This window comes from Lagopus muta, chromosome 11, assembly GCF_023343835.1.
Source record: "Lagopus muta isolate bLagMut1 chromosome 11, bLagMut1 primary, whole genome shotgun sequence".
NCBI classification, from domain to species: domain Eukaryota; kingdom Metazoa; phylum Chordata; class Aves; order Galliformes; family Phasianidae; genus Lagopus; species Lagopus muta.
In genome coordinates, this window is record NC_064443.1 from 8,739,916 (window position 1) to 8,759,810 (window position 19,895).

The 19,895-nt window shown below is 37.5% G+C and overlaps 1 protein-coding gene across 40 annotated transcripts in view; it reads left to right on the forward strand.

The window, feature by feature from the left end:
* LOC125698633 (sarcolemma associated protein) overlaps positions 1-19,895 on the forward strand; it is a 403,851-nt gene that overhangs the window by 355,028 nt on the left and 28,928 nt on the right. For 9 of the 40 annotated variants that reach the window (XM_048957257.1, XM_048957219.1, XM_048957218.1 and 6 more), the window contains 5 exons: positions 478-528; positions 4,391-4,453; positions 10,097-10,153; positions 13,354-13,434; positions 13,675-13,749. In XM_048957257.1, the coding sequence (XP_048813214.1) occupies positions 478-528; positions 4,391-4,453; positions 10,097-10,153; positions 13,354-13,434; positions 13,675-13,749 (327 nt within the window). Of the gene's footprint in view, positions 1-477; positions 529-4,390; positions 4,454-10,096; positions 10,154-11,449; positions 11,581-13,353; positions 13,435-13,674; positions 13,750-19,895 lie in introns of those variants that run through there. The other 31 variants (XM_048957221.1, XM_048957220.1, XM_048957239.1 and 28 more) reach the window with 13 other exon arrangements.

Sequence of the window (19,895 nt, forward strand, 5' to 3'; positions counted from 1 at the left end):
CCGTACTGTAGGTGTCTGGCAATAGGATAATGTATTTACAAGTAAGTTTTACTGCTTGTTAACGATACGAAGAAATATGTGACTGCAGCAAATTGCCAGCAGAGGGCACTGCTGCTGTGCGCGTTCACCCTTTGGGTTTGTGGCTCCATTCGGAGCTTTTCTTGGTTCCAAGCCCATTATCCACCACTCAGAGAAAGGAACTGGTTTGTTGTCATGTTCTTTTTTAAAAATAATATGTAATGGACAGTAATTCTTTGGATGACAGTAACTTCTGATGTGTTGAACAGCCTGAAACATGGTCTGCCCTGTTGGAAAATGCCTTAAATTTTGCCCGTTTTGTGTGATTAATCTGATACCTAGATACTCAGAGGAAGTATTATGAAAAGCCATTTGCATTTCACAGTGCTGTATTTATAAAGAAACAAAATCCAAAACTTTTTGCTTGATTCTAGAAATAATACCCTTTCTTAATCCTAGGCATACAAGTTGATGACTTCATACCTAAAATTAATGGGAGCACACAAAAAGGTAGTGTATCTCGAGGCTACCTTTTGTCTTATGGTTGATGTTTGAAATTGAACAAATTCTTTTTGTTCTCTAAAGTTTTACTTGAATTGATATTCCCTTAAAAAGAAGTTGCCTGCTTCTCTGACCAGCTTTTTTTTGTTGTTGCTTAGACTCTCAGTCTAGGTGTTTTTAGAAGGTTCTGTAAAATCCAAGGAGCCAATCTTGGAAGTTAACCTGTTTTAATTTTTTTATTTTATTTTTTTAATTTTTAAAATGGATTTTTTCTGGAATCAGTGGGAATCTTATGAATGGTGTCAATTTTGTGACACACAGTGGAAAACCCTCATTAACTATTTTCCTTTTTATTTTCCTTGCAAAACAGACTTATACCATTTTTCTATTAAATTGGTTATGGTAAGTAAAGTCAGCAAAAAACATTTTTGCTGTCTATGGTGTATGACAAATGCAAGTAAATCACATACCAGTAGTGGAAACTAACTTTAAAACTTCCTTAAAATTTAAGAGACTGTCTTTCTACCAAACAGGAACTAATTCACACTAACCTTTTTTTCTTAAAGACAAAGTAGTTTAAGCTAGATTCTTTTTAACCAATGTCTTAACATACATTTGAGGTTTTTTAAAAACGAAATAGATTAAAAATCTGCCAATTTTTTTTTTTCATATAAGAGATGGTTTATATTCACTGAATTGTTCTGTTAATTAAGATAGATTTGTTGTCTTTAGTTTATTTAAGGTACATCAGTGAAAAATTTTCCATGAACATCTCCTATGTACAGTGAAGCCTCTGAGGACTCACAGTGGTATTAGTAGGATGGTTGGGACCCTTACATAGAGAACTCGTGGTTCCAACCATTACTTACAGTGTTTCAGGATGACTGTATATATTTTTTGAAACGAAAGCTATCTGTGCTCTAATTTTTATATATAATTTTTTAAATTTATATTATAAATGAAGAGCTTTTTAATTTGGGAGAGTGCTGTCAAAATGAAATCATGGCGTAACCTCATGTTGATTTCTTATTTGGAGCAGGGGAGAGGTGTTAAATGCACTGGCAGGAACTGTATAAAAAAAATCTGCTTCATCTAAGTGCTGGTTCTCCCTTTCTCTTAGTATTGTTCCATCTTGCTGTTGCATAAGTTTGGATTGATGATGCTCACCGTGCTTGATAGAACGGTTAAGAAACAAATGTCTTTCTGTTTTTTAATTTTCTGCTATGGGAAATAATTAACTTCTCTACCAAGCAAAACTGAGGCACTGTGTAAAGACTGTGATTCTTCATTCTAATAATCACATTCTAATCATGTGAGCTGTAAGACTTTGTAAATTAGATTGTTGGAAGTTGTTGGAAAATCCTGCAGTACTGTGAAAAAAGCAGCCTGTGATGTGATACCAATGTACCATTCTTTTAAGGCTTTTTCAAAATTTAAGAAGCAGTCCCTTTTTTATTTATTGTGAATCATATAAGAATAATCTGGATGAATGCATGAAAGCACATATTCCTTCTTCCCATGGGTAACAGGAGGTCAAGCACTTGTGCTTAGGAATGTTAGGAGGTTGTCTGCCACTTTCTTTTTCTTTGACATAGAACTGTTCATTCAAGTTGTTGTTGTTTGTGTGTATGAAGTCTGTTACCTTTCTCTCTCATGTATCTGCCATAATATTATTTTATTCTACGGATTAGCTTAGCTTTCCATACTTTGCATTGTACCACGTTCTTCTGCACATCTTTGCTACACCGAGCCCATCCACATCTCTGACTTCGTAGAGCTTGTTGGCTTGTGTTCTTTTCATGACAGAATGTGTTTGTCTTTATCCTCCTGTTCTGTATCCAGTCATCATACAATGACAGATGGGCAGTAATTATTTTCTGCCAGATTTTGATTTTTGCCTTCTTGAGAGCAGCAGGAAACAGTTACTGTGTTTTGCTGAGTAGTCTTGAGTTATTTTAGAACTTAGAATTTGGGGCTTATGATGTAGATTCAGCTGCTTCTGCATTGAAAGAGCTTGTGGATATTTTGTGTAAGGAAAGGACCTCATAGGTAAAGACAGAAATCAGAAATGCAAGCAGTGGTTTTGTACCAAGTAGACTGTAAAGGGGAAAAAATGGTTTCCTCTGTCTGTATATGATGATGCTGTTACCCTCTTTCATCACTGAGTGCTAATGACCAGAAAACGAGAAACAAGGTGTTTTTTTTTTTTCTTGAGATGTTCAACTGCTGCAGAGGAAGAAGGTAAAACTGTATCAGCTTGTCATGTTTGGTGATGTTCCTTTTGTCTCCCTGTCTCTGAAAAGTAAAGGTCCGGCTCAGGAGGTGTACTTACAGGTACACTTAAACTGTTGGGCAGCAGGGATCTTACATGAGTTCTTTATTTTATGGACTGCCACGAATTTAAAAACAAAACAAAAAAAAAAACAGTACTCTGAGTGGGGAAACTAAGAGCCATCTTATCATAACAAAGTGCTTGAAGGTGGTGATGGGTAGGTGTTCGTTTGCTCTCGTTTCACAGACAGAAATTCTGATGCTGAAGAGAATACTTTCTCAGACATAAAGCTGCTGACAAAGGTTGTTTAGAGCTGAGTTGTTGCAGTAAGTTGCTCCACCGCACCTGGTTTTCCTATTTCAATTCTTTGTGAGCCATATCTTAAAGACAGAAGGGTACAAAAAAGCTTCTATACGGTCACTTAGAAAATAGAAAAATAAATAATTCAAAGATGGAAAACAGATGTTGCAGTCATGGTGCTGTACTTTAAAAGCCTTGTCCTTACGAACAAGAAAAAATGACATTTACTTATTGAAGTGATTTTCAAATATGGTAAAGGTTAATATTGCATCATTGCTCATAAGGGCTGGGCTGCTGATAGCTGAAGCTAATGATAGAGCACTTTGTTAAAAAGCAACAGGCTTTGCTGGTTTGTGTATGGAATTAAAAAAGAAAAAACAAGCATTTTCTCCTTAGGTTTTTAGGCTCTTGAAGTCAAAGGATTTTGAGGTTCTTCAGAATGGAAGCATTAGCATCGTTTTAGTTAGAAGAGACACCAGGTTCTGATGGAGTTGGGAGCTGGCCAAAGTCTCATAGAAAGATTTGGGTAAAAATGAGAGTTGAGTCCAGTTTTACTTCAGCAACAGTTAATTATCTTTGCTTTTCAAAAGGATGTCTAATGTGGAAGAACAAACATAAAGACTAAAAAAATCCTTAATAAATACCCTTTTAAAACTAAGAATAAATGTCAGAGAATGTAGGTTAAATACGTGCTCTGGATTTCTTCAGCACTTGGATTTGGTATTTGCTGGTTATTCATGTCTCATTCTGAATTTACAAATGGGTACCAGTGGTGGTTCTGTGGAGTTGTGTGTTTTAATTATGTATCATCTTATGGATTCTAAATTTATTATAATTTAAATACAGTTCATGTGTTAATCTTTGCCAAAATTCTGGTTGTTAATGGAAGTCCTTTGTCACCACCTAACGTGAAAGAGCAATACTGTAAATGCCAAATGCAGAACGTTTGGATTTTTGTAATTTGTTCCTATTAAATTTGTCTTAACAAGATCTAATTTGCTTCTACTGAGGTAAGCAGCTTTTTGTTGTGAAAAGCTCATAGATTTTAGTATTTAAAAGCACTTTTTTGAAAATGCAGTCAAAAAGCACTTCTTCTGATCAGATCAAAAGAGTAATCTGCTTCCTAATATCATCCAGACATTATTCCAAACGGGTGTTGTCTGCTTGTGTAGTAACCCAGACCTCAACAGCTAACTGTAAATACGCAGTGACAGATATTGTTCATATACCTTTCACATTTTTTGTTGCATCAACCTGAAAATAAGCAGATGTAAACTGAAGTGTTTCTTTCTTTACTAGAGCACTTTCTTTCAAAGAGTGGAGGGGACTGCACTTTTATTCATCAGTTCATAGAATGTCAGAGTGAGTACAAGAGTGTTCATCACATTCACTTTAAAAAGAATGGAAATTTCAGACAAGGTGGATGAAACCCAGAATTTGTCACTACTATTCAGTGCATCTGTAGTAGCATTGAACTGAGGCATCGTGGTATTAAGCAGATGCCTGTAGTAGCAAAAGGAAATCTTTGCTTTGGAGGTATCTTTGTTGTGGAAATGCTGATCACATTGTCTTTTCATACATTTAGTCATTCCTTTCCTCTGCCCAGTAACAGGGTGGTAATGTTGCCACCTGATGTTTAAAGCAGTCTAAGTTTTCATCTGTGTTACAAATTAAGAAGTTGAAAGCCTAACCAGTGGCGTTTTAAGCAAACAACACGGGTTGGAGTGGGCCAGAGATGAGGTAATGATCCCTCTTCTCAGTTTTACTGTGTAATTTATCTGATATTTGAATGTTTTAACATATTTTTCTAATTAGTGGTTACGAAGAACAAAAAGGAAAACTTTAAGACTTGAATTTTTATGTGGAAATTCAGGAGCTTCTCTTAATGAAAATAGATTGTAATTATGTGATGCCAGTCTTTAGAAAGATTTATTGTTCTGGAATGAGAAACTTGTTTTTCAAAGCAAATGGGTTTTGAAAATGAGTAATGAAGCAGTGCAGCCTGTGTATCTGTAATTAAAGAAGAGTTTCAGGTGTTAATATGTGCTGTCTGATTGGAGAGAGATACTGTTAGGATAGAAAGTGCTGTTTATCTGCAGAGAAAACCCCTGGGTAGTGTAAAGAATTCTTCCACTTCAGATACATAATTTCCATAAATTTGTTTTAAACAAAAATAAGATGATACCTTTTTGACATCGGGATCTTTTTCTCCTTTCATTTTCAATAGGAAAGTCTAACAATTTTAAAACTCAGAGAAGTCTCATGAGTCCTCTTTATTCATTACATGAAAAGAACTGAAGTTCAAACTTCGATATTTGTTTGGTCTACTTTGAAAAAAGGTTACTCTGAGTGAGGTTCACATATGAACTGGTTGACTGTTCTCATTGTTTGGGCATTAGCAAAACTTGCAGCAGCACCAGCTTTGCAAGGTAAATGTCAGCAGTCTTGTCACTATGGAGAAGGAGAAGCCACCATCAAAATTTAGTAAAAGATTTTAGCATGAAATTGAAGTAGTGAAATATATTGACTTTCTGACCTCAGCATTCTGCATTTTGTGTACTGTAGGCTTTTAGTGCTGAGAATGAGAGATTTACATTCAGCAGCTGATGTGTTTGTTACCTTTCTGAAATTCACATATTTTTAGACAGGCCCCACAAAATCATGAAGTTAAAAAACTTTGGGGTCTATTATTTTAATGCTGTATGTGACAGCTGCATAATCCTGCTGCTGCAGCAGTGAAGGTTGGCAGCTAATGGGGTCATCAGAGTCTTAAGATAGGCTGCAAATATTGAATTGTAGGACAGCATCACAAAGATTGGCAGTATTGAGGAGGAATGCATAGTTAGCTATCTAAGGTTCCCCCTCCTAATATTTATGTATTCCTTGGGGAAGGACCAGGTTCATTAATAAAATAACGTTCTGAAACGTTATTTTGACTAAATAGAATATTTATGAAAGGAGTTGCATATTTTAGTAGTCTTATGTAGATTTGAAACGTTAGGATTTGCAAACCATAAGAGAAATGTAAAACAAGAAGAAAGAAGCATGATGCAGTTTGTAGAGAAAGTTCTGACTTCTGCTATGTAAAGAGGAGAGTGTGCATGTCTAGTTGTGGGGAAGAAGCAGTTAAATCAGAAAAACATGAGCAGCAGAATAAAGAAAAATGCCTTGAGTCAAGGAAATGGAAGTATGTAAGCAGCATGAGAAGGGGAATTAAATGACCAAGTAATCTAATATTCTGTATAAACAATGCTACAGACATATAAGGCAATTGAAAGTGCCTATCAGTTGACAGCAGTCCAATGTCTCAAGATACTCCAGCTCAGTTGTTTTTTTGGTAGGGAAGAAACAGCAGGACTCCTAAAATCTTAGTTGCAGTGCAGCACTGGTGCTTAACTTCATAGAAACTGGCTTTTTCAGTTTTGTTTTGAGTTTTCTTAGTAGAGCAGGCCTTGCAACATGGCCCAGTAACTTTCCTTGCTCTGCAGGGAGATGTGAAATGTTATGAAATGATGCACTGAATGATCTGAGAAGTGTGCTACTTTCTGATCGTTACATCCAGTCACTTGCTGCTCATTTCATAACTTCTTTCAGTAACCACTGGTGAAATCCTGTGACGTCAACAGCAAAAAAATAAAAGCTACCTTCTTCTAATTAGTACAGGCATGAGTTATTGCCAAATGTGATGATGATTAAGAGACAGGAAAGTCAGTGCTGTGCCAGCTTCCTATCTTTTGCTCCTATTTTTCTCCTTGGGACCTGATTTTTTTCATTTGATGATTTTACATTTATGATTTTAAATGCAAGTTAATCTTTTGCCATTTTGCTAAGTCCACTCTTGCACGTTTTAAATTCTGTTTCTTTTTATTATTCTATTTATATAAAATGGAGTAGGTATTTAATAGATTGAGTGGCTGCTCCCAACTTTTCTCACCCACAGGTCATAAATCCATTGGAAATTGGAGCCGTTCGGTAGAACCTTTTTCCGGTGGTTTGAAATCAGTGCTGAGGACCAGGTTTCCTTTAGCTGGTCTTCAAAGCTGGCTTCCTTGAAAGATTAATTTGATATAAAAACGCAAATACATTGAGCGAGGGCATTTATTTAAAGAATCGTGTGATGTCCAGATATCTTGAAAATCAAACTGCAACAGTAAGAGCAACCTAAATCTAAAGGGGATTTCTTAAATGAGAGGAATTGGCTTAAAGATGAAATGCAGTGCTTAACCTCATAGAAATTATTTCAACAAAAAATATTTTTATTATTATACGTATCAGCAACTCTTTGGTTTTTAGTAAGTAATTTCTGGGTGACATGAAAGATCAAAATCATTTCTTCCAGAAGTTAAAGCTAGGATCCTCACTCTCCTTTATTGTTTGGTGACCAAAAACGCGATCTTGATTCAGCGGAAATGTAGGGCTTTTTTCAAATTCAAATGATCAAGTTTATGAAGATGTGATGCAGATATGTGGGAAAAAAAGTTGTAAAGATACAGGTATATTGACTTTGAATTCCTGATTGCCATCTGGTTCTGCTGTCTTTAGTGAGTAGGGAGGTCAGAATACAGAACAGCAGTATGAGATGCGATGTAGTTTAATGATGTCAGCATTCAGTTTTCTATTCATTATCTAAGTACTCTTAATCGTGCTGGAATAAAATATATTATGTTGACTTGGAGCTATACGAATGCTTTGTTTTTAAAACACATAGAATGTTTACTCTCTTTTTAAACTATGAGAGGCGTCAGCCACCCAATGGAAAATGCTTTCTGTTCAACCCTTGGGTCACTCTGTACGAGGGGTCTTCAGTGTTATTGCTGGACCAGTGTTGGGAGGATAACTTTCACACAAATATTGAAATTAAAACTGCCATGGTGGACGTCAAAACATTCAACCACTGTGGTAAAATAAAATAACTATTTTAAATCTACAGATTTTTTTCTTTAATCATAAAAATGGACAATTATTAAAAATGTAAGGAGCTGCTGCCGCCAAAGTTCAGAGAGTTTGGGAAAGCAGTGGGGTCAATAAGATCAATTTATTTGTTCTGTGCTACAATTATTCTGATTTTAACAGAACAATGCAAAGACTTCGGAATCTGTCAGTCCACGAAGCCAAATTTTCTTCTGTAAACTGGTTATAGAAGTGTATCTTAAGCTGACCACCCAGCATACAGATGATCAGCCCTTGAGATCAAGAAATTGATAGCTACTTTGAGTGCCATGTTTTTACATTCCGTTTATTTTTTTAACCGTTAAGGCAGAATTCCTCAGTATCTTTCTTGCTGTGTTCCTACTGTGACTCCTCTCTTCCAGCCTCAGCTGAGTCCTGGAAAAGCCACACATAAAGGCTTTTCTTTAGATTTATTTTTTTTAGGGCTCATGAAACCTTTGAGTCCCTCTTCAGTTGTGGCTGCAGAAGCTTGCTGCCTGCTGTTGTCTTCCCAGGCACAGGGACTCTCAGCTCTGATAAACACAAGCTGGATGACAAGTGATCTCCTGCAGTCTGCTGAGAGCTGAATTCAGTCCTGAAAATATGGAGCGCTGTTCATTACTTTTTCTGAAACAGTATTCATGAAATCTTGTAAAAATGCTGCAGGACAGTATTTGCAACCAAGAATAGATGGATGGTCTGTCTCTTATAGGCTGGTTTGTCTGCTTGGGGGGTGGGAATGGGATGGGACAAGTTTCCAGCCATGCAAACAGTTGTTCAGAGCTCAGGTTTTTATGCCTCGGAGCTTGTCCTTTTCCATCCATGGCTGAAAAAGCTGCTGTCTCCCGTCAGCTCTTGGCCTGCTGCTGTCCTTAGCTTGTCATGGGCACAACAGCGTGCTGCCTGAGTGACACTGAGACTTCTTAATCTTCAGAGCTCCTTGAGGCTCAGAATGCCGACTGAGCTCACTATATTTAACTTTAAAAAATTGAGAAGGATTTGCTGCCCTTCAGCTTGTTCAGTGTGACCTCCTGTGCACGCTGTCCGTCCTGTCTTCTCTGAGTCTTGGTTACCTGCTATGAGCGCTCTGCTCAGCTCTGCTGGGCTGTCATGGATCCAGCTGCAAGCCCAGTGTTCCACTGGCTGTTGGTAGCCCTTGGAAATGCTTTCAGCTGTCTAAAGCAGAGCATCTACTGCACTGTAATTGGTGATACAATCTGTGAGATATGTGACCCTCAGTCACTTTGCATGTTGGCATCACCTCATTGTGAAGAAATTTGAAATAATGAAACCTTGTAACAAGAAAGAAGTTAATTGCTGGGTCAGTAGTCCTTTTGGTGTCTTGATAAATCCAAACCTGTTGTTCACATGGTCATACTGTTTGCCTTCGTGTGCTCACTGCAGTAAGAAGACGTTAACAGTCTAGTCTCAAACTCAGGTGTCTTAGATGTGTTTTACCACCTGACATAAGTGAATAGACTTCCCAGCCATTGCTGTGCAAACTTGCACTGGGGAACCTGACTGTAGTGTGCACAGCCTTTTGGAAATTTGTTCAGTGCTCTGCACGGTGTAAACTAAGGAAGGATATTCCTGTGTTCCTCATGGGCAGTGATGAAGCAGTTGTGATGTGGAGGTGGCTTCTCAACTGCTCTTACTGTGGCATCTTTCTAGATTTCTGCTATCTGGTGGGTGTTCATTTCAAGCAAACAGCTCTCAGAATTCTTATTTTTGAAAAGTTTAAATTTGTGATACTTACTTTTTTTGCTCTCAGGTTGGGGGGGGGGGGGGGAAATTCGTTTTAAAAAACAATTGTAACTTTTCATTAGTGAATTGGAACATTAATGAAAGTTAACAAATTGCAGAGGACATATAATTATGTACTTTATCACAATGTTTTACTAGGTTTGAGTGCTTTGTTTCATTATTCCATGCCAGAATAAAGTTGTTGTTCAAGCCTGAGTAGAAAGTAATACTGTCAGCTTTTAATTTGGTCATGGAATGTGGTCTGCGTAGATGTGTGCAGGGAAAAGCTTGCTTAATTTGAGCCTGGAAAGTAACACTTATTTTGTTTGGCAGACAAGATCATAGATGAAGGACATCTAACCAAAGTGGAAGAAACAAAGCTTTTGAAAGGTTAGATTTATGGATTATTTAAGTGTTTTGAAGCATGGTTTTTATATGACCTTAATGCATGTTCTCTGTTAAACTGACTGTTTTGTTGAATATTCACGTAATAAAAACAATCAATGACAGGGGAGGTATATTGTGTACTGACCTCAAATACTGCTGTAGAGTAAGAAGATTGAAAGGAAACAGTTTTCAAGGATGCACTGCATGAACTTCTTTTCTCAACTGAGTTCTTACCAGAATGTACGTTTTTTTAAATTGGAAGTACAACACATATATTTAGAAAATTGATTAAAATCTCTTGTGCCAGCATAAATTCAAACTCGTTTTAGTTAGAGGAGGAAAGAGAAATAATGTTCAGTCTGACTTAAGATGTAAATGAAAGCGTATTTCAATTTGATCTGTTTGTAACTTACCTTGGTAATTATTTCAGAACAACAGCAACCTCCTAAGTTTGCCTTTTGCAAACTACAAACGTGCATCTCCAACTTTTCAGTATAAAACAAGTGGAATACAAAGATTTAGTTTGACAAGATTTATCTTGCCAAGAAACAGTGATTGTTATCTTGCAGTGTCAAAACTGCAAAATAAAAAAAAAAAAGTTTTGAAGTATGTAGGTCACTGTTTCCTGTGTGTCTAATAATGCAAAGCTGGACTTGCAGGCTGACTCTGCTTCTGTAGCTTTTTATTAATGTCTAGACATGCTAACACATTTCTTTGTCCTTCTGCAAAGTGTTACTGCACTGAATAAATGTTAGCTTGGCTAAAGTCCTGGTGCTTTAGAGACTTTCCTCCTTCTGTATGAAATTGCATCTTTAATTTGTTTCTGTAGGTGTGCAAACTATAGACAAGGTGCCATATTTGGCAAAAGAATGCATACAATAACTGTAACTTAACACTTGCATGCCAGTTAACTTGCAGTACGACAGGCTATTTTTAGTGTTTGCTAATGTATTCAAACTCTTCAAGTACGTATGATGTCAACACGTTTTAATATACTTCATCATTTTGGCTATATTTATTCAGCTTAGTTTTATTATGGGAAATAGAAACAACTGCTGTGAAACAACTTAGTACAGAAATCGGTTTTGTGCTTTCAGCTGTGGTTGCAGCATAGGAAGCAGGGCTCTAAACCATCTGTCTTTTTTACTTCTGCCATTTCCAACACTTACGTTTGCACGTCTTTCCTCTGGTGCCTGGATCAGGGGCTGAGGGGGAGGGGAGGCAATTGTACCTGAGAGCAAGTGGGAGGGGAGCATGGGAGGGAGGAGAGGGGGAGAGAGAATTAATGCAGGGCTTGGAGCTCATGCTGCTCCACTTAGCACAGAACAAGGAAGCTGTGTCCATGTATGACCTGATATGGTAAGGTTAGTTGGATGCAGATACTGCTCAGCTTCGCACTCGTCGACTGGCCACTAAGACAGACGGCATGGGTGAGGCTTTCAGGATATACTTTTGTTTGTACCTAAGGTTTAAATGTTTTTTACGGTTTTCATGGCTGTCTTGTGGGTTTAATTCTATTTGATACGTGTAAAATGATTTGATACATGTAAAATGCTCTGTACTGTGATGTCTTCACAATTTGTTTTTAGGGAATAACACTTCTAGAATGGGGCAGTACTGTTTTTACTTAGCAAAGAACCACCCCAGCCATCAAATTCCTTTAATAATCAAATTCCTTTAATAACTGCTTCAGTCACTGTGAGCTTTGAAGTCAGCTGAAGGCATATGATTTATGTTTGGGAAAGCTGCCAGGCCTGAACCCCTAATGCACTGTGTCAGGATGCCTTCCCCTTCTCCCTCTCCAGTGATTTCAGTCCTATTGGAATAGGAAGAGCCTGGCTCTTGATCGGCTACTTTGCTTGTACTTGTCATCTTCTGTTTTGTTTAAAAGTTTGTGTTCCAGCACAGAGAAAGAAGACTCTTCATGTTACATAACAAAAATGCTTTCTTGCTGTTAACCTGTCATCTTGCTCGTTTCCCAGTGTTGCATGTTTTCATTTTTCGCTTCTCGTTTAGGCGGCATTCAGTTCCTTTTATTCTCTTGTTATTTGTAGGAACAATGTCCCCCGACTTCCTCATGACTCCTGCCTTGTTGTGCTTATTGCTTGTTGTCAGTGGTTTCTAACAGTATTCATGTAACACACCTTATTGTTTATTATTGTGCATCTTCTGTTCCTGGTCCTCCTCTGGCACTTTTCTTTGCATCTACGCTATCTGTATGTGAAGAAATTGTGTTCACTGTGCCTTTTCCACACACACAGGTATCAATCCTACCATGTGTAATGTCACAACGATGCCTTTGGTGTGTGTGCATGTCACTCTCTTTACCTGGGTATCATACTCAGGTAGAACATGTGTTAATCTGAGGCAGCAATGCTGTCAGACCATGGCTGGGTGCATATGGTTAGCCAAGAAAGACTTCCCTCTATTCAGCTTCACTTGCATGTTGGTGACTTTGTAGCCGCTGAACTGTCTTACAAGAGTCACCTCACCTTCTGAAAATATGCTCCTCATTAAAAATTGAGAAGTGGTGAGAAGGCTGCATGGCTTCATTAAGCTGAATGTGATGATAGGGTGGGTTGTATGTGACTAGTTATATTGTGAAGGTTTTGGTCTGTTTGGTTTTTTGTTTTGTTTGTTTGCTTTTTGGTGGAAGAAGCATAGCAAGTGCCTTCTGGAAATACAGTCTAAGCTGAAAATTCTTTCTATAAACTAGTTACTGTATTCTGTATTGATTCATGCTACGCTTTTTTTTTTTCTACAGAGCAGTATATACAAGGCTTGCTGCTATTATTTTTTTGTTCAAAATACTGAAACAGTTTCATTCATTACAGCATTTTATTTCTGCCTCATAACAGTATCTGCATTGTTCTATATCTCTTTTCGCATTTGTTCTCTGATTGGATAAAACAATCAGCTTTTGCAAAGAGTTCCAACTGGCAAGAATACAGCTGTACACAAAAGATCAAGCTGTGCATGAGACAGTTGCATCCCCAATTAGATGCTAGGCTAGATTAATGAGTTCAGGAAACTGAATCCATTTTACCTCAGGTTTATGAAGAAATAAGCAAACATCAGGTTCTTAAGAGCTTTCTTCAGTTCTTCTTTCTAGTGACATTTAACAGTCATATAGATATATGTACATATATATAAGTCAGGAACAAAGCATTTATGCTGTACTTGATTCTCCCTGTCTCTTACAGAGAACCAAGCAAGAGTGAGAGAGTCAGATTTGTCAGACACTCTTAGTCCGAGCAAGGAAAAAAGCAGCGACGACACTACAGGTAAACATTGAACTGAAGCCTTGCAAAATCTAAATAGTTTGAATTAAATCACTTAATCATGAGCATTTTTTAAGAGTGGAGAAGGCTTGTGTTACGTATTATGAGACACATACATTTTAAGCAGTATTGTCTGCTTTCAACCTTATAAGAAATTGCTGTAAAATAAGAAATATATAAAAGCTTCTTTACTTAAAGAATACAAATATAAAAACTGACAACAATCTGCCTGTTTTCTTACAGTGTTTTTTTTCCCAGATGCCCAAATGGATGACCAAGATTTGAATGAACCTATTGCTAAAGTAGCTCTTCTGAAAGGTAAATTTATTTTTGTAAGTTAAGTTTAAATACATGTTCCACATGTAAATACTTAATCTGTATTTATAAGTTAATGTTCCTGTTTTGTTTTTTTTTTTTTAATCAAATGTGTGTTAATATTGAGACTCATGAAATATTTAGGTCGTGTTAGTAAGGAATAATTGAACTTAAATATTAATAATGTTTCCTTTGGATGGTATAAAAGCGTGCTGCTGAGAGTTAGTATAGGAATAATTTGTGCTTAAAGCTCTACTTAGCAATGCTGTTCTATGAACTTATATGTTATAATTTCAAGTACTGTTGAGAAATAGTATTGGCATTTGCTCTAGTTAGGGCTGGTAATCACTGAGAGAAGAGAATGGAGAAGATTCCTCCATTACTGAGAAATGCTTTTGAGCATTGCCAGCTTTTACTTCTGTAGTTTCCCTCACTGTCAGAAATGCTCCTGCTAGTTTGACATGGTGGTATAAAAATTCTGAAATCTTTTTTATTGCTAATGCAGTGAAGACTTGAGATCCTCATTTGAACTGTATTGAACCTTGGTATGGTCTTCATACTTCTAAAATGATATTATTTACTGCTGTTTGTACTAAAGCCGTTTGTACTGTAAACTTAATTAGCAAGCTATTTACATGTTCATGGTCTGAATAATGTGGGATATTGTTACATTTAGGGTACTGAAAGTTAACTTGGCTTTATGTACTGTTATATGTTAGAAAATATCTACACAGTGATGCTTACATTGGTATCACAAGTGAAAAGAAAGTGACAGCTCTTCGTATTTTTGAAAGGCAGGAAACCATAGTTCAATTTAGGAGAACTGTAAAAGAGCTTTTTCCTCTATTTGCTTACACTTCCCTATTTTCTGATAGAAAGGAATTAAAAGTATATGGTACATGTATATATTTTTTTTCAGACAAGAAACCAAAAATTGAATATGATATTTTCCAGTAAATTTCAGTTCAACATAGCTTAAAATAATTTAAGTGTTCAAGTGACCACTTCCATTTAGGTTTTATGTTAATGTCTCTATGAATAGCAATGAATAATAATGCCTATAACCTTTCTGTAAAGTGTATTTATAAAACAAAGACAGCTCACTATCTTAAACAAATACTGTGGGGAAGAGGACAACAACAAAAGAAAATACATCAGTGGATCTACTGATTTAATGGTATTTCTACCTTTCTGGATTGTAAAAAAAAGAAAAAAACAATCTATATAAACATATATAGAGAGATACCTATCTATCTAAATATAAATACGTATTTTAATCATTGAAAATGACTGCTTCCATGTAGCCAACTGAAGACTACTCATGTTTGGCTGGATACCTTATTTGTTCTCTGCTGGCACATTGAAAGTAGGCAGTAGGTAGGCCTACTACTCTTAGGTTGAGAATCTGTGACTGACTTCTGCCTGAATGCAAATTAAGTCTTCATAGGCTCTGTCAGGTTGCCTGCAGTAGCCCTAGGATGAGGTAAGGCTGTGAGCGTTCTGTTTCTCAGCTTTGAAGGTTGGCATGTCCTGTCAAGAGTTGGATGTAGTTACACTTGCTCCATCTAGGGAATGTGTCCAACTCCTGATAGATTTATGGTTTTGTTGCCCTCTTATTTTTCTTATGTTTTAATAAAAAATGTGTTTGAAAAGCATTTTGTTACAAACATTAACTATGTTACATATGCAGCCCAAGACTCTTCACTCAGTGTGGTCCAGGCAAGCCAAAAGGTTGGACGCCTGTGGTCTAGGGTCTGTTAAACTGAGGAGAAAGAGTAACTGAGCTCTTCAAAGACTAAAATTTTCTATAACATGGAAACATTCTTGTGCTCATGTGGATGTTTGGCATTGTTTCATTTGTCTTCATCCAGTTGAAAAATGCCTATTTGCTATTGCATTACATGTTATAATTAACTAGCATAACTCTTCTTCTCTTGAGGCTATTTATGGACATTCCTAGTTTGCTCTCATGAAAACATTTAAAAATATCTGTACAATGAATCATATGCCTGTGTAATTTTTATGAAGAGTCCTTAAGCTCAAAGTTTTATTTGCAGTTTTGTCAGAGCTACTTCATGTGCCTGATTTTGCCCTAAAAAGGATCTTATTTGCTACAGAAAGACTTTGGAGTGGGTTTGTTATGCATTCATATAATTAAGGAAGAGTGAGAACATTTCGGATCTGGCAGCTGTTTGGAATGCGGAAATGGCTGCTGGAGAAGGCAGTGCTCCTTTCTGTTTAACTGCTGGAATGTGCAGCACAAATACACGGAACAAGAAAATGATGAGATGTTAAATTGCTGTAGTTTCCTCCAAGTGTATTTTCCATCAATAAATTCTGAGTGCATTCAGGATTTGTTTCAACTTTATACAAGGCAGAATCTGGCAAAGATGAGGAAGGGGAAAAACTTGCACAGATTAGCAGAGCTGCTTGTTTTTTTCAAGAGGTAAACATCTCTATGGGCCATTTATAAGAGGTCCTTGGACATTTCTATATAGGCTGCCTGTGACTACTTATTACAAAGAAAAATTGCAAAGCTGAAAGCAAGTATATGTTGAACAGATGGTTACAAGCAATAAATGCCATTGGAAGTTCAATGATCTTGTCAACTTCCGTGTGTTTGTCAGTAACTCCAACATTGATCCATGGGATCTTATTATAAATGTTTACTGAATAGTTTAGTTCTCTGAATAGTGTTATTTTAGTTAATAAACACTGAAAATTAGCAGTGGAAAGCTTAATAACCATTTGTTAATTGTTGCAGTAATAGCCAACTATACGTCTCGTGTGTATGACAAATATTCTTAGGTGGCAAAAAAAATCAGATTTAGTACTTAATCTAGCAGCTGGCAACCCTGCCCATGGCAGGGGGGTTGGGACTTGATGGTTCTTGAGGTCCCTTCCACCCCAAACCATTCAGTATGATAAATTTTCTGTGAATCTTACAAAGCTGAAGATAACTCGGGTTTTTAATTGTCTTAACTAAATCACATGAATGCTCTGAAAATATTCATCTGAGTGACCTCAGGAATCATGGCCTACTCTGAAAGGGAACTGTTGTGAGACTTGGGAGAAATACCAGCCTATTGCTGCCACAGGCAGGCAGTGGCTAAGACATGAATGAACATCACAGCCTGTGCGTGCCTCCATAAGCTCTCCTATCAAAACAAAAATAGAAAGACAAACACGTAAACAGAGCTTAGTTAACATCTTCATTCTTGTAAATGTTGATTTAATCTCAGTTTTGCTGGTCTTTTTAACTAAAACCTTATCGATTCTGAGGTTGCAAAACCCCAGTTTATGTTAGATGGAAAAAATACCTTCAGGCGCTATCGTAATCTTTAACGATCTGGAAGTAGTTGCTTTTCCTCAAAACTGACCTATGGGGTAGAGTTCTTTATGAGGGAGAAAGTGTTGAATGTACTTTGAGAATGATTTGTTACAGACTGCATTAACTATTCTTTTTTATTTGTTTTAATCTACCAGTGGAGGAAAAGTTAAAGATTAACAATCTGGTGTTAAGGAAAACATGAGTGTGTAGGGATAGGCGTGGGAAAAGTGGGGTGATGAATCTCTTACAAGATAACAAAAAATCTGGTCACAGATGAAAACTTTCTGTGAGGATGGGTGTTTTTTATTGCTTTTGTTTGTTCATTTGGTGGAGTTTGTTTTTTTTTAGTTACCTTAATGGTAGAACTCCGCTTAGATTTCTGAGAACAGTTACTCCAGTATTGAATACATGGTGGATTATGTCTAAACCCAATAGTGGTTTTACTGGTTATGAATATAGCAATACCATCAAGATACTGTTTTTCAGATCTCAGTGTTAGCACTGAAGTGATGTTTGCTTTGCACTAGAAGGCATGAAAGAAATTGTCAGTTTGTGAGAGACTGAAAACCTGTTTTTTTTCCCATAGATGTGATTATATTTATTAGCTTTTGGTTTAGAAGCTTGTCTGGTGTATGGTAACTACCCTATTGCATTTGAGTAGGAAGGAGTTCTTACCTTGACATGTTGTCTCTCTGCTAAACTGATTATGCTGTCCCATAAGAATTCCTCATCTCCCTTAAAGCCGTGTCATCTTTCATGATGTGTCCTTTCACTGATGTGAAAATGCTGTCCACTAGGATGTTCATTCAGTGTGCCTATTGTTTGATTCGGGACACTGCTTCTTTATGCTTCTTTAATTTGAATGTAATTTGTCAACTCCTTCATCCATTTCTTCTGAGCAGTCTCATTAAGGACTGAAAGTCTAATTGCCACAAATCTTTATCCATGAGAAGCTAGGAACAAAACATCTCCAGTAAAGAGAAATCTGGACTAGAAATTATAATAAGCTTATAAAAGAAAGTATTTGGGTGAAAAATTGGGTCCTCTTTGTTCTTTCTGCTCACATAATTTTTTCTGAAAAAGCCTACAAGTGCATGTGTTTCCATATCCCCTTGATCCCTTCAATTCATTACTGTGAGAATGGGAAAGACACAGCCTCTAAGAGGAACACAGTGCGAGAACTTCAGAATAATTTCATTAGTTTTCTTAATGGAGAAAACATAATTTACCTTTTGGGTTTTTGGTCTCTGCAGTCTGACTCCATCTTAAACCTGCAGCAGTGGGTGTTTATCAGCCATAGGGCTGTGTGATGTGTGTACCTTCTTGTTCTGCCTTTCCTGTTTTCCATCATGTCCTGTGAACCGTTTCACTGATTCTCCTCCTTTGCCCTTCTCACCTAGCCTGGGTGCATTAAAAAGATGATGGTCAGCAGGTGAAGGGAAGTGATCCTTCCCCTCTATTTTGCCCTGATGAGACCCCATCTGGAGTGCTGTTTCTGGGCTCCTCAGTTCAAGAAAGGCAGAGAACTGCTGGGAGTGTCCAGATGAGGACCACAGTGAGGGGCCTGGAGCATTTCCCTTATGAGGAAAGACTTGAGAGACCTGGGGCTGTTCAGCCTGGAGGAGACTGAAGGGGGATCTTATCAATGCTTATAAATATCTAAAGAGTAAGAGTCAAATGGATGGGGCCAGCTGCTTTTCAGCAGTGCCCAGAGGCGGAACAAGGGGCTTTGGGCACAAACTGGAACACGGGAACTTCTGTCTGAACATAAGCAAACCTTTTTTACTTCGAGGGTGACAGCGCACTGGAACTGGCTGCCCAGAGAGGTTGTGGAGACTTTCTTTGGAGATATTCAAGCCCTGTCTGGAAGCCTACCTGTGTGACCTGCTGTAGGGAACATGCTTTAGCAGGGGGTTGGGCTTGGCAGTCTCCAAAGGACCCTTCCAACAACTACGATTCTGTCATTTGTGATATAAAGGTTTATTTCTCTACCTATATGGTCTATTAGTGCTGCTTATACTTATGACAGATCTTTCTGCACAGGCGCTGCTTAGGGAGAATTTGGTGTGAAAGTGCTTCTTGCCTTCCGTTCCTGATATTACAGATGCCTGCAGGCTAGGGCGTTGTCTTCCTCTTTATGTTTCCGCATCTGATTCCTAATATGCACCCATTAGATGACAAATACATATTTGTCATCTTCTGTATGATTTAAATTATCCAAAACCTTCAGCTTTAAAAGTATTTGACTTCCATGACTGTACATCATTTCCTGTAATCAATCCCAAGAGGTATTTTGCATGCGTTTTTAATTAATTCAAAGCTTGCAGGGAAGAACATTTTGATGATTTAGTTTCACATGGTTGAATATTTAGATACCTGATTGTATTAAAGATGTGCCTAATAATTTAGTAAAATATTTAAGGGCAAAATCTGGCCCTTAGAGGTCACTGAAGAAAACAAACAGGTCTTCATTGAATCACAGAATCACGAAGGTAGGAGAAGACCCATAGGTCACCAGATCCAACCATCATCTCACACCACAAGTCCACACCAACTCGTGTCACTAAACACCACGTCTGCCTGTCTGAAAACACAGGTGGCAATGCCACCACCTACCTGAGCAGCCCATTCCAGTGCACGGCTGCACTTTTTGTTAAGCAACTCTTCCTGATACCCAGTTCAAACCCCTGGCACAACTTGAGGCCATGTTCTCATCCTAACCTTTTCTTCATTCTGTTCTAGTGAATTCCCTAAGTTTTCATTTTCTTGTAGCTGAGGCTCACAGAAGGAGAGGAGGGGAGTGAGCAGAGTGGACTCA